Source organism: Triturus cristatus, chromosome 4_2 (genome assembly GCF_964204655.1).
Source record: "Triturus cristatus chromosome 4_2, aTriCri1.1, whole genome shotgun sequence".
NCBI lineage: Eukaryota > Metazoa > Chordata > Amphibia > Caudata > Salamandridae > Triturus > Triturus cristatus.
The window spans coordinates 119339765-119365078 of record NC_140586.1 but is presented as its reverse complement, the minus strand read 5'-3'; the positions used below and the strand labels follow the sequence as shown (position 1 = coordinate 119365078).

Genomic DNA, 25314 nt, shown 5'->3' with positions numbered 1-25314 from the left:
AGGAACATGATTGGCTATGATGTAATACATAGGTGGATCTATAAGATAATACTTGGCATTGATGCGCGCGCAGCAGTCTGACGTATAACTAGGGGGTGACGAGGACTTGACATTTAGCTCTACGTGTGGAGACAAGAAGTCTGGGGGGTCAAGTCAACCTAATCCCAAATCATATCTACATCCTATGTTTAAAGAACTATGTTATCCACAAAAGAAGGACTCTCGGACAGAATCTATTCTATACTGACTGTGCGTGCGTGTACAAGCGTCTTGGTGTCTACACTGAATGCGAGGGGGTAGGAATATTCCATGGTAACAGGGCTATGAATTACTTGCATGAGGACAGAGAAGATGGGCCTTTTTGCTTGGTAACTGGAAGAATGTTTACTTAAGCTACTAGGCAGGAATGCATCGGCTGAGGGGGAAGCAGATAATTCGAAGGTGAAATACAGTTCTTGGCAGAGAATAGGCTGATGTCAGGCTTCGTGAGCCGCGCAGAGAATGAGACAAAGTTCATGGTCACGGATGCAGGCTTGAACTGGAGCTTTCAGAGACAGAAGGCAAAAGGAGTTCGATGACAGAATCAGGGCCTACTTGCCTGAACTGTAAAATGGCATAAGTGAACCATATAAAGCCGGTGGCCTTTCATATTTAGGAATGGAATATCCAGCCCATTATGGCGGATCTGACAGAGGACATGTTGACGATGGACGCACATGTGTTTGCGTCATTATTACTGGAACTGGAGGGAGCATACATGTACTTGTGACATGCACATAGAACCGTTGGGGTCCAAGATAGGGGACATAACTGACCAGAAAAATCCATATTTCCACAGTTTGATAGGACGATCTCTGTCTCTGTACTAAGATGGTATAGTCCGGGTATAGAGATATACGGTGATTTTCAAATTGGATTGTGGCTTTGTCTCTCGCCTTCTGTAGTAGGACATCGCGGTCTCTATAGTTTAGGATTTTTACTATTAGAGGGCGGGGTGGTACGCCAGGCCTAGGCGACCCAGTTGGTATTCTGTTGGCTCGTTCAATGCAGAAGTATGGAGAGAGTCCCTCGGGCGCCACGTGTTCCCTAAACCAGATTTCCATAAATTCTGCCACCTTGACCCCCTCGCTACGTTCTGACAGGCCAATAACGCGTATATTATTGCGCCTGTTCCTTCCTTCTGCATCTTCCACCCGATCTAGAAGGCTTGTCATCTGTTTTTGCATTTGTTGCAAGGCGGACGTGTTTGCTGCAACTCGAGGATCTAGGTCCGATAGGGATTGTCCATGCTCCTTTACCGTATCTGCCAGTTTGCCATGGTCCGCCCTGAGCAGCGTCAAGTTTGTGGCGAGTGTACCCATCTGCAGCTCGAGTGCCGCTCTGGTATCTCGGATTTCCGTAAGTATGAGGTCTAATTTATCCGGGGGTCCAGCAGCGGGCCAGTAGACGCATCCCTGGGCTGGGAAGGGCGGCTAGCGCGTTCAGGCATGTTGGAAGGTCGGCTAGTTCCTCGTTGGTCCCCCAGCGTCTTCCCTCGGACTCTGCCCATGGTATGGGCCCTCCACCAGTCAGAGCGCAGATATGTCGCCGTAGGTGAACGGGAAAAAAGGGGGGAGGCACCAATCACTTCCGCGCGACAATCGCTGCGCGGCCTTGGTGGGCTATTAATGCATGGTCCTTCGGCTGGGAACGTCTCAATGCAGCAGCACCGCGTCTACCAGTAGAAGGCACTCCCCCCCCCCCCTCCCCCCCACAACCGTCCACCGTGGGAGGTCCCCTGGGCATATCCGTGGAGAGCTATAGTGATCAAATTGTTTCTGGGGGGGTCTCTGCGTGTTCTCTCGGCGTCCCAGCTCTATTAGTCCTGAATCTCCAGGGGGGAGACTCCCGCCGGGGGCTGCCGCCCTCCGCCACTTCCAGGGGGCCACAGGTGTCAGTCCGCAGGGACCGCGCGGCGCCAGCACTCACCGCACCAGTCCCCAATGGGCCGCTCCAGCTCTCCGCCGGTCCGTACACCTCAGCGCCGCTCTGGCTCAGGGCCGCCGTCAGTCCATTCCGTCGCACCCCGCCGGCCCGCCGAGATCGCTCTCTCGCGTCTCCGTCACACTAGGGCAGGGCAGAAAGGGTGTTGTTGAGCGCGAGTCCGTGCGCTCCTCCGCTCCCGTGTCTGGAGCTGGTCGCATTTGCCGTTCCGCGGGCCGTCTGTATCACACGCGGCCCGCGCCGCACTCCAGGTCCCGGCTTCCCGGAAGGCGCGTCTGCAGTGGGCCTCGATCCAGGGCTCCGGCTCAACACAGCCCCCGGGGACTCCGACAGCTTCCAGCGTCGCCCGGGGCTCCACTGTCTTGACGGCTGTGCTGCGGGTCGGGTAGGGCCCGGTCTTGTCGGGTCAGGATGAGTTAATCCCCCCGAAGGTCCGGAGCTCTACCAGGTCCCGACCGCCATTACAGGCTGCTAGCCACGCCCCCCCCTTCAGGACAAATGTTGAAGTACACCCGGGTAACACTCAGTTACTCGGGTGGGACCCCTATGATGAAGCATGTCACCAACTAGGTTGGTGAATGAGGGGTCTTTTTCTAAAAAGGAATAATCTTTCCTTTTTTCACTTTCATGGTACCTAGCGGATTTCAGCTCTGATTTCCTTGGGGAATTACTCCTTCCGTTGTGTACTTAGTCTTTCTCAAGGGGATTGGGAGTATCCCTGGTTACAAAAACCCTTTCTCTCTATGTGTTTGATAAAGTTTAGGCAGTGCACAGCTGTGAGAGGTTATTCTTTTTGGATTCATTCAAATTGTCATTATAGACTTGGGGGTAAACCAAGGTCTAACGTTTTCCAGTGAAGAAGTTGATGCCATTTTGGGAGATTCCTCCCTGTTTGTGGAAGCAAGCATTTCACACACAATATCACAAACTTCAGATTGGGACAAACTCACTGAGATGAAAAGAAATAGGATTAGGACAATACTATAGGGCACCATACTAACTGAATACCTTAGGAACAACATTGCACCTAAGGGTGTACTAGTAACTAACGCACCACGGATCTTTCTGGATGATCCTGTGTTTAGAAAAGACTGGGCCCAGATCGCTTGGCACTGCACACGTGACTGGATTGTTCTAATTATCAAAACAGCTGTGAGGTTATCTGAATCAATGCTAGTGGAAATACAACTTACTGAACCCACATTAAGACCACCATTACAGGATACAAAAAGAAACTAGACGAACTAAATAGAGAAATCAATGAACATAAGGAGAACCTTACCCAACAGAAGGTCCAAAAATTCCAAAAGGATCTCAAACGCTTTTCCTATGTAAAAACATTCCCATACTCTGATCCTGATTTCGTCCGCCCTGGGAAAACGGACAGAAATTTTTACATCTCGAGTGATGACTCTTCGGCTAGCAGTAATTCAAGCACAGGCAGTAGGAGATTCAGACAGAGAGGGCGGAATAGGCCCCAAAATTCATGTTCCAATTACCAAGTCCCGATGATGGGTGGGTTCCAGGGCCCTTATAATCCGCAACAGGGCCATTGCAATCCGCAACATCAATACCCAATGTACGGGTGGCAACCTCCTTTCCTGCAACCTCTGTTCCCACAGAATACATTCAGGCCGCCTTTTTTAGGCAGGGGCAAAAGGGGAAGAGGCAGAAGAAAGGGGCAGAACCAAGTCCACTGGGAGGAGGAGGAGAACCCAGTGGGGAACAACTCGAGGAGCAAGACACAGGAACCACAGATGGGGGCAAGCAGCAGCAGGGCCTAGTCACCAATCTATCATCCCGACCTCTGTCGAAGATCGCAGAGCAGGTCCTGAATAAAGGCCTTGGCTTTGTTCCAACCTCCAGGTTGGACAAGTTTAACCTCCATTGTGAACTGGCCGGTTTCTTTCGAAAATTGAGACTGAAAGCCTATCTCGAAAAAACGGGTTAAACAAGATTATATCCATGATCAATGTGAAACCGTCTTACGTTTGAAATCCGCTTTTATACCTCCACCACACAACATTACCGTGGAAGTATTAACATTTGAACAAGCTGTCTTTAATGACATTGAGAAAATGGAGGCAAAACAACCCTTCCATAACATGAACAGGTATGAGAATCAGGCTATTGCTAGTCATAAGAAATGTGAGGAAATTGTAATCAAGCAAGCGGAAAAAGGGGGTGGCGTGGTAGTGCAGGACAAGCTAGCCTACCAGATGGAATGTCGCCGTTTACTGTCAGATAGACAGAACTATGTCCCCCTGAATACCAACCCCACACAGGACATGAAACAATTAATAAAATCCTTAATTGACCATGCTGAGGCCAGTGGATTTATATCGAAACAAGAGGCAGACTACCTTACGAATTGTGAAGGTAAAGTCCCCTACTTTTACACACTGCCAAAAATGCACAAGAATAAGAACCCTCCCCCGGGCAGACCCATCGTGTCCGGAATAGGGTCTCTCCTTGAACCCCTTTCACAATTTTGTGATTATTTTTTTTTAAACCATGGTTCAGAATATACAACCATGGTTCAGAATACAGAAACCTATTTGCAGGATACGAAAAGCCTACTCAAATTGTTTAAAGATCTAACTGTTGATGAAACTACTGTGCTGGTGAGCTTTGACATCGAAAGTCTGTATACGAGTATCCCCCAAGATGACACCTTGGAAGTACTGAGAAAGGCTATGTATGATATGGAATGGACGTACACAACACCCAGACATTTCATTCTTGAGTGCACTAGGTTAGCACTCAAGAGAAAATACTTCAAATTTGAGGGTGACCTGTTCCTCCCAATAGGCAGAACTTCAATGGGAAGCACTTTTGCCCCTAGTGTGGTTGAGCTCTACGTTGTTGATTTCGAGAAGAATTTTGTACTAGGTGATAACAACCCCTTTGCCACATATCTTGTGTTCTGCAAAAGATACATTGGTGATCTTCTTGCCATCTGGCAAGGGCCTAGTAACCGTCTGTTGGATATCATTGGATGGATCAACTCCTGTGACAGGAACTTAAGATTCACCCACTCGGTGGATCCCAACACTATGATGTTCCTCGACATTACAATTACTAAAGAAAATGGAAAGCTGGAAACACGTACTTACCACAAGCCAACAGCAAAGAATAACTTGCTCAGGTTCGAAAATTTCACCCTAGAGCGCTTAGGGAAAATCTACGCTATGGACAGTACCTGAGACTGAGACGTAATTGTAGCAAACTCAGTGATTACAAAACCCAAGCTACTGACCTCTCCAACAAACTTTCTGAGAGGGGTTATCCTGAGAGAATATTGAACAGATTTAAAAAACGAGCAAGGAATCAACATCGAGATGTCCTTTTGGAAACAAGAAGTCCAACAAGAAAAGAAATCCCCCTTACGTGCGTTACTACGTATAGCACAATTTCCAACCAAGTGACCCGCTCTATAAACAAACACTGGGGGATCCTACAAACTGGTGACAAACATTGGGATAAATCACTGTTTTCTTTTAGGAGGGCTAGGTGTCTTAGAGACTTACTAGTAACCACCGGCCCTCGCAATAAAGTTCAGGATACGACAGCCACAGTCCTAAACTCATGGGGCTTACCTAACATTGTGGGCCACTATCCCTGTGGGGATTGCAGTGTGTGTCATCTCACCACCGCCACCAAGTCTCTGAACCTAGAACGTGGTAAGGTTTGGACATTACGGGCACACACAAACTGCAACAGCACGAATGTTGTATACCTTATAACTTGTCTCTGTGGTCTGAAATGCTTTGGTATGACTGGTAGAAAAATCAAACAAAGAATTTGTGAACATCGCAGTTCATTCAGGTGTAAAAAAAACTACAACTAAACTGACTGAGCATTTTCTTCAGTCAAACCATACCACCAACAATATGAAATGGACAATCATTAAACAAGTGAATCCGAACGAACAGACTCAACAACGACTCTTTGAAAAAGAGCAATGTTGGATTTACAGGTTGTCCTTAAACAAATATGTGCTGAATGACAATGTACCGTGGAACTCTGTAAAACAGCGATTAATCCCTTTCTTCTAACCACATATACTCATCAGCCCCCACCCCCTGTATCCTAATATCACGGTCCATTTGGTTGTTTACTAACCATGGTGCTTAGTGTAGGTATCAATACATAGGTATGGTGAGACTGCACCTTTCCATTTGACTTTGGCCTCTGTGGCTTTTTTTTTACACTGTTTCTCATGACCTGCGATTACACACTATTCTGCAGAGACAGGATGTCGTTGCCTGGTAACAATAGAAGTAGGGGAATACTCCTTTAATATTACAAACACCACCAGCCGTCTTTTGATCATGCCCCCACACTAAACGTGATCGTGCGATTACGTCACACGCCACATGACACGGAACTCAATCACAGTTCCCTGTTCAAAAGGGAATAGAGACGCCGACTGCCGGATCCTCGGGATTCCTTGCAGGGCTTTTTTGTAGGCGGATATGCGGGCAGCATGGCTTGGCGTAGTAAGTAACAAATACGGAGGCAGGCAGGATACGCTCGATTTCACTAAAAACAATTGCAATCAATATTGGTTATTAACGATGTCGGCATCATTTATACCCACAGAGTGTGACTAGAGCCAGCACCCTCCCCACAGTCTCCATGAAGTGAGGCTTATACAAGTCCTTAGTGAGCATTGTCTCATTTTAATTCTGTTTTTAATTTTCGCTATTCCCTGTAATGTTCCCCTTTGTAACTATAGTCTTAACATTTTTCCCTGCACGAGTGGCGCTTTTACTCCTGAATGACTCCAAATTTCTAGCACATGCTCACCTTCCGGTTGAGCATTAATGACACCCACGGTTGAATGTTTCTGTGGGTCTGTAAGGGTGGTTGCACTCCTGGCTTTCATTTTAAACCACCACGAGTAGGCGGACTCGGATATGCACCTACATGTCTTTGTTGTGAGACGTGTGCATGACTGTGCATATTCCACGGTGTTTGAATGCAAGTACCACACATGAAAGAACTGTTGAGACCGTCATACAGTATTAACTTGTACTATGTGTGATTATTCATTTGTTTTTCAGATTGTTCCTCTCTCAAAAGGATGAGAGGTGTCCATACGCGAGTACACGATATGGTTCACAAGTGACTCAGAATTGAGGTGCACTTTAGTGTGTGCATACCGCTCTGATTATTCAACTTGGTCCTGAAGAAAACCTAGTACTATCACCTACAGGTTGAAACATGTAGACCATCACATTCCCTAGTGATACCATTGGCCATTTAAGCCTCCTAGGGTATCGCACACTTATTTTTAATCTTGCCTTATTGCTCCGCATTAAAAATTTAGGGAGTACAATAAAGACAATTTTAAACCACTTTTCACTCACTTGCACTCTTGTCAAAAAAAACAGCTCCACTGTAAATCAGGTGTTGAAGCACACCCGGGGTAACACACGGTTAATCGGGTGGGACCCCTATGATGAAGCATGTCACCAACTAGGTTGGTGAGAAAGGGGTCTTTTTCTTAAAGAGGAATAATTTTTCCTTTTTTCACTTTCATGGTACCTAGCGGATTTCAACACTGATTTCCTCGGGGAATTACTTCTTCCATTGTTTACTTAGGATACTTGAGCTCTCAGACAATTTGTTTGGAATACAGTGCAAGAACTACAGTGGAAGTCTGCAGGCTACGGAGGAAGTCCGGTCGCTGATGCTAGATGTACAGAGTCCTCGGACCCCGGCGCATCACAAAATAGATGAGTTTGCCATATTCACTATGCCCCATAGTTGATCCGGGTGTCAGTCTACCCTGTAAATATTTTTAGGAAGATAATTTGTACATTTTAAACTCATACCATTGCCAAAGTGTGTCAATATCCTTTAGACTATTGCTCAAGGCAGTGGATGCAATACACCAAAAATGGCATCCATAATTCTTGGTTGTGGCACTGAGACTATAGACTATGAAAGGTAACCCAACAAGGGTGCACAACATTGTTAGTCCAATGTTTTGTTATTGTGGCTGTGGGCTAGCCACATACAAAATGCTGGCCAAAGGCTATAGCCTCTGTAGTGATGTATAACTTGGGCCACAAGTTCAGTCTAAGTTATCAGGGCAAAAGTCCAGTCTTTTGCACCATTTTGTGCTTGCTTAAACCATGCTCCCAAAAAATACTCTGTGAACCACATGACACCGTAAATCTTTGGTCTTTATAAAGACAAGGTTTTGCAAGACAACCACTGTGTGTCCACATGGCATCAGCATCAAGCTTGTAACAAGGTTGCAGACTATAACATGGGATCCAGTTTTGGTCCTCTAGTTTCACAGTCTGCATTCTTATTACAGAGGCTGCAGACTAAGGGGACTTTTTGTGTGTGAAGAGACTGTGGCCTCTTTTAAAAAAAAAAAAAAAAAAAAAATGTTGGCGTACCCTGCAACAGGATAGTTTTTGTTGGATTTCAATGGGAGGACGAGGGAAGTGTTTGTTGTTCACCCAGTAAGACCTGGGGTCAAGATGTGTTACCATACACTGTTATGTGGCCTGTCTGTTTTTTTTTCTTTGTCTGCTGGATGCAGGGACTGTGCCCGGCGTCCTATTTTGGGGGCCATAGCAGAATGTTTTCTCTTGCAGACAGCCAATCAAAGGCTTTGGGTCTCACTTCAATTCTGATACTGCTGAAGCTAAATGGATGACAGAAGCAAAAAGGTCCCTTTCCCAATGGAAGGTGTTTTTTTATTTTTTTATTTTAGTCTGCGTACTACAGCTACCAAGATGTACAAATGTGTTAACCTTTTGAAGCCCGCCCAGCACTTAAAAACAAAAAATACGGAAAGGTGTTTACACCAAACAACAAAATTCATACTTTGAGTAAACTTCTACTATCATGCAAGTTTGGTGTAAATTTGTTTAGCAGACTTTTCTGTAGCCTGCGTGGAATTTCACATGTTGGACCTTAGCTTGTCGTGTAGTTCCTACTAATCTGTAGGATCTGCGCATTGTTTGGACAACATAAACTAAGGGCTTGGTGCCTGGACTGGTTCTGGACACCCCGCAGGATATTTTGGCCTATAGACCAGTTAGCTCACAGTGACACTGTAAGCCCCCCTAACCTAACAGGGAATGTGCAGTTTCTGGCAACCACTGTACATGACAAGCCTGATCATTCGGGAATCGTGGAAACAGTACAGAACCTTTTGCTCAGCCACTCTTGCTTACTTATTCTCAGAGAGTTATACAGAGAATACACAGTGGGGCGTTTTCAATAATATTTATTGAACCAACGTTATTCTTGCATAAAATATGTGTGATGCAAATATTTGGAGACAGAAGCAAATAAAGGAGATTACAAGCAGCAAAGGAGTGAACAGTAGATACATTTCTACCATTGTGCTGAAGCAATGAATATATGCAAGCATATTTGCAAAATGGTAATCTAACGTACTCTTACGATGCGGACCCTACTCTGAGTGTACCTAGCGTGTGTATGGATGTAGAGCCAAGAATCTCCCCAAGGGATGATCCAACCTCATTACCTGATCAGATAGAGTGAAGGACCTTGTCTTACTCTTGAGTTGGACGTCCTTCACGGAATGTCAGACTGGAGCATGGGGATTTCTCAGCATGTAGGGACCTTCGGTGTCCGCCTCCTCTACCAATCTATCGGGATGCCTATTATGTATTATAAAAAGTAGCCTTCATGATGTGCGTGCTAGATTAATGAAGTTATGGATATGTCTAAAGTGCTGTCGCACCATGGATGAAGATGAGACGACTTTTGTACCTAGTGCGCAGAGAGGCCTAGTACATGATGTTCAAGGCATGATAATGTGCGCATCTGGATGTGTAAACAAAGTAGTTTCAGAGAAACTAATCCAACACTGTTGTGCATGCAAATGCATTCAAAAGATCAACGCTTAAATGTTATTTTCTAGGACAATGTAATGAATAAGCTGCCTCGCTACATGGGCCTAATTTGGGAATATATCAAGCTGCCTATGCTAGCCGTTTCCAAATGTGGTGCTGATCCGTTCATGAGTTCAAAGTTAAAAGCAAATCAAAAAATACCGTTTCAATAGAAAGTGCGGCTGAAACATAACTATGCACATGCAGCTGCCACTCTTTAATACATAATCTATTTTGTGCCATGTCAGTGAATATATTTTGTGATGCCCCACGAACAACGTTGTTTAGAGCAGCTGTAATAAAAATGCATATGCACACATTTATTGCTAAAGTGCAAAAGTCACATTCTATGTTAGGTCCGCAAATCAGTGAAATTGACGTGAGCAAATCACTGTTTACTGTCTTGCAGGTTGCATATAAGAATCACTTTAAGGTTATTCTATTCTAATAGTCAAGAGGCCTATTCAGGCTGCAGTCTAACTGCACAAATTTAACCCAACCCTTAATTAAGTTTGTTTTCGTTAAGTATATTAAAAAAATAAATGAACATGAGTAAATGCCATGGCATGAACCATATCTGGAGATGCACAGAGTGTAGTATGCTATGTATTCGGTATGTAGAGAGGGGCATTATGACTCAGTTGAGGCTTCGCATCCCTTGAGTCATGGCCCCCCTACACTCTCTCAACAATAGCAATACAAATTACACTATTTACATCTAAATATTCGGTTTATATTCCATTTCAAACTAATTTAAATGGCTACCTAAATGAGAAAAAGAGATTATGATTAACTATTTTGTAATACAAAATATATATATTTTCCAAAAAAAGAGTAAAAATTGTAAACAAACTACATATCCCAGAATTTATAGAGAAATGTAGATTATAAACGAAAACAGAAAGACACTGGCCAGCCGTGAGCCCTAATGCAGGGGTCAAAATACATTGGCTCTGCTGTGGTTTACTTTTTTTTCAATAAAAAAGAAGAAGCAGTCTTTTTGTGTGGTACTGCTTCTTCGATGTAGATCGGGGGGACTTTGATTACATTTGATGCGGAAATGGTCCTCTCCTTGATGCGCACCAGCGGAAGCTTAGCGCATTGAGGAGACCAAAGTTGGATGTGAAAAAAAAAAAATTGCCATGCCTGGGAAAATAAATGAGGCCTGATTACACGTGTTATTTAGAGTAACTGTACCACATTTGCGATTATTACGACAGTGGAGAGGTCATATTCATGTTTATTGCCACAGAATAACAAAATTGACATAAGAAAAACCCATTTTACTGCCTCACAGTTTGCTTGTAACAATTACTTACCTGAAGGAAACAACTTTACTCAAAGCCACAATGTCTTCTCAGTATGGTTTTACCACGCTGCTGAAATGTAACCCCTTTACTGCAATCCCGAAATCCCCCTGAAACTCCATTACTCATTCCGCCCACCGTGTTTTGCTCTTTCTTTGTGAGCTTGTTTTTCTGTATCCTTGGCAAAGTGGAGTATTGAGAATAATTGGTGGTATGCGTTGCACACCAGAACTGGCGAACTGAGGTGGTTTTTTGGAATTGCATTCGTAGAAACATATCAGACCTTTAATGGTATTTATTCTGTGATTTCTTTTGATTTTTTTTTATTATTAAATAATGCACTTTATTCACTTAGGTGACATACCTCTTGGTTGTATATATTTGGTTCGTATTTTATTGTTCACACAGCTGCGCCTATGAACACTGCATGTCTGCACTATTTTCAATTCCCACACTAACCAAAGGGATTTAAAGGAATACAGTAGTGCATTTTGAAAGGTTGTGCTTGTTTTCTGTCCAGAATTAATCACAGGTGTTATTGATTGGATTAGACCAGTACTGTTGTGGCAATAATATCCACAGAACCATGGTTCATGTTCTGAGAGCTTAATTCACCTGACATATATTGCTTCGCCTCTACTCAGCCTTTAGCACTGTGCCGTGGGGTTCGACCGCACGGCCTGCACATCTGCAAGATGTGCAGCACCTGCCTGTGCATCCTAAAAAGATCTTTTCTCAACCATAGACTTACAAAAAAATCAATAAAAGTTTTCGTACTGGACCATAGTTTCATTTACTAATCATTTGCCAGCGTTGGTGCATATCTGTCCGTAAGGATCAAAGCATAGGCGCATAAAATAAAAATTCAATGCAGAGTGTGGCTTTAAAATAAGTACAACTTAGCGACCAGAGATCCATCTAGGATGGACCCAGCAAAAAGGGGAGCCAAGCAAGAACTGATAATTTACTACTAACATTGACAGTTTTTGATAAATCTGTACACAATTCGTCAGAACTTGTAAGGATCGGTTTTCTGTTGTTATGTAAGGTTATGATGTGCCAGTGCATCAGGGGGTGGCAAAGTTAAAGGGAGTAAGTAATAAAATTGTAATTTGCTCATACTTTTAGCACAGTTTAATGAATCTGCATAGCTCTCCACTGCAGGTAATAGATTTCATTCCGATCCAATTTGGGGGTACATGGGGAGGTCAAAGTTAAAAGGGGTACAAAACTTTTTTGATTTACTAATAACTTTGGCAATGTTTGATGGGCCTGCATGAAATTTAGACATGGCATGTCATGGCATGTCCACTCGGATTTTTCTCAATGCAGGTCCATCAAGAGCTCAGCGGTTTTTAAAGGTGGGGTGGAGGTCAGAAAAAGTCTTAATGCACTAATTTGCCACAGTTTAATGAATATGAACAAAATGTGGCTAATACTTAGCAGATTCAGCATTCTGTTAGGTTACGTTTTGAACAGATACGTCGAATGCCATGTGCAGCACAAACTGGGTGCACAACAGGGGAATGCAGTACATCGTTAAAAACACATTTAATTCACTGAAAAAACTCAGTTAAAGTTTAGTTGTTCAGCAAACAGAAAAATAAAAAAGCCTAGAAATGCACCAGTTGTGGTATGCAATGCACACCATAACTCACACCCTCGGCCCCATTAACGGGGCTTTCAAATAAATGCAAGTCCAAATGCAACTATCAAAAAGCAAAGTAGGATTCAGCCCCATCCGGGCACTGTGAATCAAAGGAAAAGGTGCAAGGGCATCACAATGTGAGCACTCCGTTGAGGTCACTGGTTATTGAACTGATTCCTCAGCTAATCTCAGCATGCTCTGTGTTTCCCAGGTTCTTGTCTCCCTTGCAACCAATTGAAGCCTTCAAAGAGCCATGTTGCAAACATTCAGTGCACTTTCAGCGCACTTGGGCATGCTTTTGGGCCGGGTGGAACTTCAAGGGACTCCAGTCAAACTACTGCCAGCAGGTCCCTCCTCGGCATAGTCTTAGGACCTGTTACTGGACTGGCGCCTGGTGACCTGGAATTCTTCACTAAACACCCTTCTCCAGAGATCCTTATTGTACAGGCATTAACCAGTTAATTGAATCCTGATAAATTTCCCACATTAAGATAAAGCATCTAAAAGGATTGAACACTTGGCAAATACGTTTTCCTCAGCCAGTCTGGCTTTGTGGTCTTTAAACACGGTTTTCTATTGGATCCTGTTTGACCTGGTACCATTGGCGTGAGTCTCCCTTCAATTTTTTTTGATTGCCTCCTCTGTTTTTTATATGTTTTGCTGGTTTAGATGCTTTGGGCACTGTGCCACTGCTATTCAGTGCCAAAGTGCAAGTGCTCCCTATGTTAAATTGATGTACTGATTAGTGATTCCATGATTGGGTTATTTGATTTACTTGTCAGACCCTAGTATAGTGCACCATGTGTGCCCAGGGCTTGCAAATCATATGCTGCTGGTGGGCTTGCAGCACTGGTTGTGCCACCCACAGAAGCAGCTTGTAAAGTGTGTCTCAGACCTGCCATTGCAGAGCTTGTGTGCAGTCTAGTACTGCCATGCTGACTGGGTAAGTGCACCTTCTTAACAGTCCCTAAACCTTCCCTTTTCTTCATATCAGAAACCCCTAAGGTAGGCCCAAGGGTAAGGTGCATTGTAAGTATAAGGTAGGACGCATTGTAAGTATAAGGTAGGACATGCCCTGGTGTGTGTGGTATGTCCTAATAGTGAATTACAGCCATTTTCGTTTTTCACTATTGCAAGGCTACCAGTCCCCATAGGCCAGAATGGGCAGTTTGATTATAACACCTTATAATCCTAACTGACCCAGGGAACATGGTGGAAATTCGAGTTTAGTATGCCTGAACTCAGAATGATAAAATGCATCTTTTAGTGAAGTTGGTTTTAACATTCTGTGTTTGAAAATGCCACTTTTAGAAAGTAGGTATTTTTTTACCGAGCCATTCAGCCTGCCTCTGCTAGCTTGTGTATTGTGTGTCTGGTTTTGTGAGTGACAGGGGCTGGGAAATTCCAGGAGACAATGCTGGCTCCACCTCCTGTGGTGCATCTGATGTCCCTGGCCCACTCTGCCAAAGGAAGGAAGGAGTCCTGTAAACAAAGTGCTCCAGAACTGCACAGAACTGGTTTGGACTAGGTATAGGCCTTCAGAGGACAAAGGATTTAGTAGTATAAATATGGGGACCCAGTCCCCAAGACTTTAGATCACTTTTGGAACAACAAGACGAACCTCTGTCAAGGAGAAGAACCAAGGAAGCTTTAGGAGTTGGACAGCCCCCCTGCCAGTGTGCTGTGTTGCTGGGTTGGCCTACAGTGGTATCTTCAGTGCCAAGGAGAGGAGAAGGAACTTTCAAAGAACTTTCATCATCTTGCAGAAATATTACTCCAAGGGCTTGAACTTGTGCTTGCCTCCTGCTGAAGTGTCAGGGACAAAATACTTCACCACCAGCTCCCCTCTGAATTTCCTTGCTGGGAATTCTGTCTGCAGAAGCCTGCGTGTTGCTGGGAGCTGGAAGTGCGACTCAACGAGAAGAAGCGTGTCGCAGTCGCAGCTGTTGCCATCGCATCGCCGGAGAAGCGTGTCACCGCCGCAGAGGTCCCCGCCGCATCACCAGAGAAGTGTGCCTTCATCAAAGCTGTTACCTGACGCATCACCAGAGAAGTGTGTCGCCGCCGCAGAGGTCGCCGTTGCATCACCAGAGAAGCGTGACGCAGGGCCTGTCGCGGCTCCAAAGTTATAGAGTTTGTCGCCAGGCGTGCACGCATCATCTTCACGTCGGCGCATCAAGGGCGCCATCTTATCGCATTGCACCGGATTGTCACATCGCAGTGAGGCGCCATCTTGCCGCCTCGTAACCGGAACGCACTACGAGAATCAACGCATCACCTCTTCTCCGGTAAGGACCAAGACGCATCCTCTACTCTGCGCAACCATTGAGGCGCGACGCATCGTCTCCCCCTAACCAAGGAACTGACGCATCTCCATCCCTGCAAACCTTTTGTTTGTTTTGCGTTATGCATCCAGGTACTTTTGTGAGAACTTTGTCGCATTTATCATCAACATGAATTAAGTGACTTCTGCCATCTTTAAGTCTATTTTTGAGTACAGTATTGTGGATTTTTGTCGTTTGTGGTCTTGTGTTAAGTCTATATAAAGAATACTTATTTTTATAAAACCTGTGTGGTGTCCATCTGTAGTGTTTTCACTGTGTTACTGTGTGTGTTCACAAATGCTTAACACTGCCTCTGAGATAAGCCTGTCTGCTCGTGCCAAGCTACCAAGGGGGTGAGCAGGGGTTATCCAGTAGTGTAATCCCCTTTCCCTGATTTGGAAGCAAGGGTCCCTACTTGGCCAAAGGTACCTACCTCTGCCAACTAGAGACCCCCAGTTGCAACACATCCATACACCCATGCTCTTTGGCATGCTGCAGTCAGGCGTAGACCATTTCCGAACAATGGCGGACCCTTTAACATAATTAGATTTTACCATAAAAGATTCCCTTTCAGAGGCCTCCATTCATTGTGGCACTCCTGGATAGGATGGAGTTTCGGGGCTGTCTGCAGCAACAAATCTAGGTCATTCGGGCTATGATCCCAATGTTTAAGACTCGTTCCTGGATCCAGGAAAGGGTAGGTCTGAGCCTTCTTAGCTTCTTGCATCCTCCTTGCCAACCACACCATTGGCACATCTGAGGCCTACAATGAACCTTAAACTCTATCAGGGCTCAGCACTTCGGCCTCCTTTCTGACAACATCCATATCTCAGAGATCTGCAATGGTGGTTGATTGATTGCAGGCCTCTCACCTGCATCTGACAGAAGTGACCGATGCATCACTGCTGGGTTTGGGAGAGGGCCACCTGAGGGAGGTGAAGGTCAGAGGACTTTGGTCTCCAGTCGAGGGGTGCTCCACATCAGTATTACGTAGCTGCAGCTCATTCATATTGCCTTGAAGGCTTTCCTGCCATCTATTTAGGAGGGGGTTGCTGGTTGTCACTTCAACACCATGTAGTACTGCAACAAGCAGCATGAAGTGGGGTCCTGTGCCAAGAGATTTAGCGTCTCTGGAAGTGGCTGGAGAAACAGAATATCTTTCTAGTCTCCAACCTTAAAAACAATTTTTTTATAATGCGCTGTATTGCAGCTGGACTCGAATTCTAGGCGGGGTACACCACTGCATGCACAACACACATTAGTGTGTGCTGAAAAAAATGCATGTGGCATTATATTTTTCCACAGCACTCATTTTTCACGTTGAATGCTCTTGAAGAAAGCCTCTTAAATATTTCGAGAGGCTGAAACATGTCGACCTAATGGATAATGAAGACCAATTGCTAGTCTTCATTTTATCCCTGGTTTTCTTCTAAACATGTCTTGCGCCGCTGGGAATAAAAAATTGGTCAGCAAGGAGTCCCAGCGGCATTTTTAACCTCGGCACTTGTTTTGAGCATCACTTACACAATAACAAAACCCGCTCCGCTGTAATTCAGGCGCTGAAGCATAACTGGATGGCATTCGGCTGCCTAGTTGGGAATCCGATGATGAAGCATGCCACCAACTAGGTTGGTGGGTGAGGGTTCTTCTTAAACACACATGTGGTTTTCTGGCACTCCAATTGTTATAGCAGAGTCACCCTTGATAAAAGACTCACTAGTGGGGCCTTCCCCGTTGTTTCTGTACATTATTTAGGTTATAGCGACATATCCCGATCATAGTCCTCGCTCACTCCTTTGTTTTATTGTGGCTTATTTATTGCCACTATAAGAGTTCTCCCTACATTTGGACAGATCATTGTGTTCCTCAGGGTGCTCTTTCGCTCATTGTGTTGGTTTCATCATTCTTTGAGACCCAAATGCAGTTATGTCCCATTGCCTGAAGATTGCAGTGGATATCTGTCCCAGTGTCTCCTCGTCTGAATCTGCCATAACCCTCCAAAACTCAAGCACCTCTATAGCCTATACACAAGGAGAAAGATGCGAGATGTTTAAACACAAATTGACAGCTGTCTAGCTGGTACTTCTCCTGCTCCACCGCTGAAGATCACACGCTGCCAGCATGGCTTCAGTACTCTTTTTTTTTTATTGCAGCGGCCCTGTGTAGTGATACTTCTAGGTCCACGTGTTCTCACCAGTTGGGACACCAAGTTCGGTCAAGGGTTTAGATGAGTGTCCCCATCTCTGCCCCTGGGTATAATGGGTCCCAGTAAGACTTCAGATTCCAGGCACACTGTTCCAGGTGTCGCTGTTGTTACTAGATGTCCTTTGAATCTTTGTGAGGTCATTAAGCTCAGAGCGCTTCTTTGGGATAGACACAGCAGGCAAAAAGGATGGAGATGCTCACAGACACGTATATTCTGGAGCCCCCGCAGCCAGTCCCAAGTCTCTGATTTAGTCCTTTGCAGATTTCTCACCAAGGAATGCATGGAGAGTTCAATCTCTGTTGACAGTAGTAACCAAATGCACATCAAAGTTTGCCATCTCTTGCAAAAACTTCTTATGTAAAGAATTATGCAGGTTGGGTTGGTGAAAAATATTCACAGTTTTTCATTTGAAGAGTTAAGCATGGACTAAGTGACAGGAAACTTTTATTTAACACTTATTCTGTAATTTTTTTAAACGTTGATGTGTTGTCATTCAATATGGTAAAACTGTGTTTTTGACAATGTGTACTTAGAAGTTTGAGTGGGTTTGTTATGTATGCATTCTTTAATGCCCAAATTTTTTTTGTTAGTTTGTGTCATTTGTGTTCTGTTCAGGAGCTTTAACGTGCAACAGCTAAGTTAAATAAACAGAATTCAGATTAGCAGTTTGTATTAGCTAAGTCTTTGATCATCACTAAGCACACCAATCAGCTGATTGACGGCAGTTTTTTCCTGTCTTTGTGTTTTAATCCTTAGGTTGCTCATCTGGGGCAGGGCACTCGAACTAACATTTATGACGGCTTTCTTCATGTTTTGGAGGTTGGTGATGAGGAAGCTGAGTACTTTTCCACCGAGCAGAACAACAACAGTCGTGACTTGAGGGTGGTATTGAAGATTCTTGACCCAAGCCACAGGGACATTGCACTAGTGAGTCGGAACATTTGCACGTTGTACTTCTGTATCTGTAAGAAGGCTTGTCCAGTACTGCTATAACAGATTCACATCAAGGTTTAGTCTGCTGTCTTTTGTGAAACTCATAAATGTGGGCTTCCCAAATAATCCCAAAGCTTGTGTCTTTGTCTAGGGATTGGTCCAGAAATTTTCTGCTGTTCATGAGTGATGGAATGACTTGTTGCATGGTGTCATTATAGCATATTGCCGGAGAATGTTGGAACCGATCAACTGCTATTGTCTATGTATGATATTGACAGTTCTCCAGTATTCGATCTTTCATAGATTCATATGCTTGAATCGTTCCCTGTCGTTGAAGTGGTAGTCAGTCAGTCAAAGTTGCTTTATTTCGATAACCAATATCTTAAAAGCATTTCCAAACTTACATCCTTCAATTTATATAAAAAGAAACCTCAATTTAAAAATATAAAATCCAATCAATTTCTAATTACCCAAAAAATTAGATAGTATGATTGTGTTAAAAATAATCTTGGGTCAATGTTTTATAAAAGTTCATTTCAAGCCCTTCTTCACATAAAAACCTTTTTTTCCCTTTAAGTTATTCTTACGGGGAATAAAGTGGCAGTGCAATATATCATGTGCAAACCATATAGCTAGAAATATAGAAACATAATTCATTACAGATCTCCACGCAAAAATTTAAACCTTACAATCCAAGCACAACCAAGATACTTGGCTACACCACAAGAAAAGAGAGTCCGCACATCAGCCTTTAAAATACGTAGAGCAGAACGACATTCGCACGTACTCAACTCTCTGTAGATGGGTTTAAGCCATCTCATTCTTGCACTTTTATAAGCAGGGCAGGCAAACATGAAATGGGCTATGCTCTCTATCGGTGTTTTGCAGCAGGGGCACCCTAATGGTGTCTGATATGGGGTGCTCCATTTCGCAGTTATCTCTCTGACCAGCAGTGAGTCTACCCTAAACTGTATATAAAGTGCCCTGTCTCGTGGTGTTTGGATAAAATCTAGGTAAGGTTCTAAAAATGTGTATTGCTTATGGAGATAAAACTCTTCCGTCAGCCTACCTGCTCTTAAGTTGCTAAGCTCTTGGGCATTGACCCAGGCCCAATAGCATCTTTTAAGATCAGACTTACTGGGGGGGTTTGCGTACCCCATGCTTCCTTGAAGCCTAATGCAACAAGAGATTTTTTAAGATTGAGCACCCGACTAATTCTTTGTTTAGCATCTAGAGCCATGACTTCTGTAAGCGCGGCAGCATAGTTGGTTAATTCAGGGGTCCGACATAGGCGGGCCCAGAATAACAAGGGTCGTAGCCTAGCTATATCTTTAAAAGAATGCCTACCCATGTCTTTTAACAGCGGTTTCAGTGGCATACGTCGGGGAAGCATCACTAAATCTCTTAGAAACTTATGTTCGGACCTACAAACGCATTCAGTATTCTCAAAACCCCACAGTTCAGCTCCATAGAGAGCTGAACTGACAGCTTTTGCTGCATAAATTGTAAGGGCAGGAGCCACAGGTCTGCTCTGAGAGGAGCGGTGTTCTTTAATTAGTATGCCTGTGACACGCTTGTGGTTTAAAAGCATTTTATCAATGTGATGCCTTAATGTCATTTTGTCGTCTAATCTTATTCCCAAGTAGTCAAACGTTGAAACTTTGTCCAAGCGTATTCCATCTAAAGTAAAGTTGTCTCTGTACGGCTTGTAAGAGTTAAACACCATAAGTTTAGTCTTGGAGGTATTCACAATCAAACCCCTAGACTCACAAAAAGTATAAAATCTGTCTAGGAGCTTTTGGAGCCCTGCTGGCGTTTTAGAGATAAGCAACGTATCGCCTGCAAAGAGTAGAGTGGGAACCCTATCTCCTGCTAGGGCTGGTGCATCAGATGGAAACTCCTGCAAATAGCTCACCACCCCGTTCATATATAAAGGGAACAGGGTGGGAGCCAGGACACAGCCCTGGCGTACACCTCTATTTACTGGGATCCTGTTTGTTTTTTGGCCCTGGGACCCCCACCTCACTTGGGCATAATTGCCCTCATGTAGGCGAGTCAAGATGTTCAATATTAGCGGTGACATCCCCATTTCTTCTAATAGATGCCATAGCCGATCACGAGGAACTAGGTCAAAGGCAGTCTTTAAATCAATAAATGCCAAATAAAGGCTGCCCTTGCCAATCAGGACCACCTTCCAGTAAATTAAAAACAGCCTAAATGCTTGGTCCACCGTCGCTGTACATGCCCTAAATCCAGCTTGGTATTGGGAGAGTATATTTTCTTCATCCATCCATTGATGAATTCTCTGCAGTAACACCCTGCCAACTACTTTCTGCATAGCATCAATCAAACTGATTGGGCGGTAGTTGGCAGGGTCATCCCTTGCTCCTTTTTTAAAGATAGTTACCACCTCTGCCCCTTTCCATGATTCTGGTACTGCACTCCCTCTTGCAATTGAGTTAATTAAATGCATTACATAATTTGCCCAGTTACGAGCGTCTGCAAGGAAAAGATCTCCTGGGAGGTCATCAGGTCCTGGGGCTTTTGCTGGAACTATTTTATTTATAGCCATCTCGACTTCTTCTAGTGTGAAGAAATCAATAGGATTTGAGATAGTATGGGAATTTATTTGTTCATGTGTACCCCCTCAATGAATAAGATCCCGTGCAGAGTAGAGGTTCTCAAAATGGTTATACCAGTCCTGGCTTGTGATGTGGTTAGGAATTACGTCAGGATCTTTGTTGCCAAACCGCCTAACCTTATTCCAGAAAAGTGGTAGTCCCACTGTACATATAGAGCAGCAAGTAAAACTTAAACATTGAAGTTAATGTAGAAAAAACATTCACTTTAATAGCTTTTCATAGTCATTAGACATGGCCCAAAATCCAGCCAATCCGTTGACAGCACCATTTAGAACCCTCAGCACAGAGGCTCCAGGCTCTCAGATTTTCTACTGCATGTTCATTATTTGTGATGTCTGGCCTTCTTGACAGAATTTGTTTTCTTCAGAAACAGTGTTTCTTTGATCTTCTCTTCAGCTAGATAAAATGTCTACAGCTAAAAGATCATGGTTTAGACATTGTGCATCCTGTGGTAAGTAGTGTCTTCATTCGGATGATCCTCACAAAAATGCATTTACTACCTTCACTCAGATCATCAGGTGAGAGATTGTAAAATTTGCTGAACTTTCTCACAAAAGACTCTGAGACCGAGAATGTAGACTCCTTCTGGGTAACAGACGTTGAAAACCAAACAATACCCACTACCTGATGAGGACAGTGATGCTTCTATTAAGACTGTCTCCTCAAAAAAGAGAGCAAGTTCTGGGGAGGTTAAGTTCTGGGGAGGTTTTGTCTCCAAAGAGTGGCAAAAAAGCAGCACCATGCCTCTAATGCTGAGGACCAACCTTAAACTTCTAAGAAGGTACTTACATCACAAAAACAACATTCACTGCCTTCTACACCTTCAGCTGCCACTACTGTTCTCAAAACAGCTTCAAAGTATTCACTAGAGTCTAAAATGAAATTTTTTTCCCCTTAAAAATAAAAGACTGCTCTCTCGTTGACGAAGTCGTCATCGTCTTCATTGGCGGTAATCTCCGTTGTCGCTACAACTAGGTCAACATTGACCCTCTCGTCGCCGCCATCCAAGCTGGTGATGTAGTGGGCGAAAACTCCATCGACCAAAGTGTAATTGAAGCAAAAACCAGCTATGTCGACAGCAAAGTTGTTAAAAAGGGCGTTGAAAAAAAACCCCAAGCATTTACTGTTGACACACTCTTCGTCATCGGCACTAACGACGGCCTGTCCGTCGTCATCTGTACCATCCACGGCCCAGAAGCGGACGAGCCCATCATCGATGACGCTTCCGTTGACGGACCCATTATCGAGAGCAATGCCGTCAACGAAGCCAGTGTCAATGACGTCCATGCCATCGATGTACATTTCGTCAACGAATTCACTGTCAACGGTGTATTTGACAAGATTAGCTCCTCCACTGTCCCAGATCCGTCAGCTAAATTGTTACCTTCATCTTGGACAGAGGTTCAGAAGGACAGGGACAACGATAATATTTCACCACCATTACAAGTTCGGCGCAGATCTTCTCATGAAATATTATTGCCTGCACATACTTAACCAAGGAAGGTGTCACCTGCTCCACCAGAGAAACTCTTTGATTATGATAGTGAGGAATACTCAGATAATGAGGACATGTTTGGGGTAGCACACAGCCCTTCCGATCTTCACATTAAGTGCCAGGAAGATGAAAATGAGCAGTATTATTATTCTCACCAGTATGTGCAGCATTAACCTGCAATTAAAATGCTGGCATCTTTAGTATCTATTTTGCAGTATATGTTGAAAGATTATTATCACAGAATCGGCTGCTTCAGTTCCACACACACCTATTCAAAGGCCTACTCTGCTTCTGGCTTCTCCTAAACGTCCCTCTCCAATTCTTGCACCACCTGCATCACCGTTGCTATCCTTACCTGGCTGCGCCAACTCCGCGACCTCTAGTAGAGGATCACCGTATTACCAGTCTACGGATGATGACAGAAGAAGGGGAACTGGATGATGTATCCCTTCCCAATAATGTGGGATGAATACCAGATTCAGACACCATCCCCTCCAACTCATGGAATGAGTAGCAAGGAGATTTCAGCTCCCATGGGCACTAAGCAATGTGATTGCTTTTTATATGATTTTAAGGAACAGAGCGAAAAGCAGGGCCGCACAATTCCAATAGTAAGCTTTATACGGGAGGAAGGATTGAAATAATGAGGACTCCAGCTTCTTTTCCAGCTGTGCTTCCTAAACTGGAGAAGAAATACAAGACGCCCGACAGCTCCCGACCCTGCCTCATCAGGCAACCAAAGTCGGATTCAGTGATATCACAGGTGGCTCAGCTTCGTGCCAGGAATCCCTCCTCTCCCCTATCTGCTCCCCCAGATAGAGACAGAAGAGGGCTTGATGCCATAGGGAAGAAATTCTCTACCATGGAGGCAACCAATCTGGGCAGCAAAGTCCGTGGTAATCCTAGTCAGATAAAATCTCCAAATGTGGTTGGATATTTCACCAATTATTGATCCCTTGGCAGAGGATTTGAAATTGGAGGCCAAGAAAATTCTACAGGAGAGAGAAAGTAATTCTGCTGAAATAATTGACTGTGCAATAGACGTTTTGTCTGCAAGTTTCTGCCAACTTGCAGGGGCTGAAGTTCTGAGACACCAGGATTGGTTAAGGGCTACCTCATTATGCCAGGAGGTGCAAACGAAGATATGCCCTGGGATGGGGAGTCATTATTTGGTCAACACATAGACAAAGCACATCAGGCGATTGAGAAGGATACTGATAAGGCCAAAGCCCTAGGCACCCTCTAATTTAAAAAACAACCTTTTCGTGGAGCAAGAGGCCTCAGAATCTCTTTTTGTGGAGGCTGCAACCAGTATAAACAATTGCAGTCCTACCAGGGACAGAATCGATACTCCGCTGGCCAGCAGCATCAACAGCCCTACAGGCAGCAGCCTTCCGCTTCCTAGAGACATCTTTCTAGAGGAAAAGTGTCTTACAGGGGGAAATATACTGCAAAGAAACAGTAACTTATCTCTAGTGCCAGCCACCACTCCCACATCAATATTCAGGATTGGGGTAAAAATATCCTGTTTCTTTCCCTAATGGTCAAAAATAACATCAGACAAATGGGTCCTCGACATTGTTACCAGGGGAGACACCTTGGAGTTTCAACAGACTCCACCAAACTTGCCACCTCAAGGACCACCTCCTTCCCAGTTAAAGGAACTATTGTCTCAGATAACCACCATGATACACAAAGGGGCAAGCGAGGTAGTGAAAATAGCTCAAAGGGACATGGGCTTCTATTTAAGGTTCTTTCTGATATGGAAAAAATCAGGGGAATGGGGCCCCATTGTAGACCTTTGTTAGCTCAACACATTCTTAAAGAAAAAATCATTTCGCATGGTGTCTCTTCAGGATGTGCTGCATCCGTTGAATCAAGGAGATCATATGATGGCCTTGGATCCTCAAGCCGCTTATTTTCATATTCCCATTCACCCCAAACACAGGAAATGTTTGTGCTTCAGGGTGGCCGGTGCACATTTTCAATTCAGGGTCTTGCCCTTTGGCTTACAATCAGCACCTTGAGTATTCACCAAGGTATTAGCCCCAGTTGCTGCACATCTAAGGCAAGCAGGAGTCCAGATACTTCCAAAGTTGGACGATTGGCTAATTAAGGCAAGCACACCAACAGAAGCAAGCAGACATATAAGTCTATGTCTGTCGCTATTCCTTACCCTGAGGCTGTCGCTGAACCACCAACAATCACATCTGACACCCACAACTACTATTATTACGTTTTTGGGAGCAAATGTCAACACACTGTAGGCCAAAGCATTCGCCTCACAGGAACAACAGGAAAAGATTCACAACCTAGCATATCGTCTCATATTTAAAAGGTCAGTTTCTGTACGGATCTACAAATCTTAGCTGGGAATGCTTTCCTCTTGCATCCCCCTCATATCAAACTGACGGCTACGCATGAGGTCACTACAGGAGGAATTGGACGGCCAGTGGATACAGACTCCTTGCTCTTTCAAATATGTCATTGAGATCACACCCAAGATGATGCAAGCTTTGGTGGTAGGCACTCATTCCAAACATCTCCACCGGCTGCTCCTTCCTGGTCGACACCCTACAGTATATCATTACAACGGATGCTTCCCTCGAAGGGTGGGGAGCCTTTTTATAAGGCTTGACGGTCAGAGGCAAATGGAACGCCCACCAAACACCTCTGTATATCAACCTTTTAGAGCTCAAGGTGATATTGCTAGCTCTAAAATCCTTCCTATCCAAGATTGCAGGAGCATCGGTTCTGATTCAGACTGACAACACTACAAGTATGCACTACTTGAACAAACGAGGGGTGACAAAATCAACCACACTGTCCTTGCAAACTCAGCAAATATGGACCTGGGCAATTCAGCACAATATAACTCTTACAG

At 44.3% G+C, this 25314-nt stretch overlaps 1 protein-coding gene across 2 annotated transcripts in view; it reads left to right on the top strand.

Annotated features, from left to right (window-relative positions):
• Positions 1-25314, top strand: part of TYK2 (tyrosine kinase 2) — a 597160-nt gene that overhangs the window by 390815 nt on the left and 181031 nt on the right. For both annotated transcript variants that reach the window (XM_085600754.1, XM_085600753.1), the window contains exon 14: positions 18117-18287. In XM_085600754.1, the coding sequence (XP_085456880.1) occupies positions 18117-18287 (171 nt within the window). The remainder of the gene's footprint in view (positions 1-18116; positions 18288-25314) is intronic.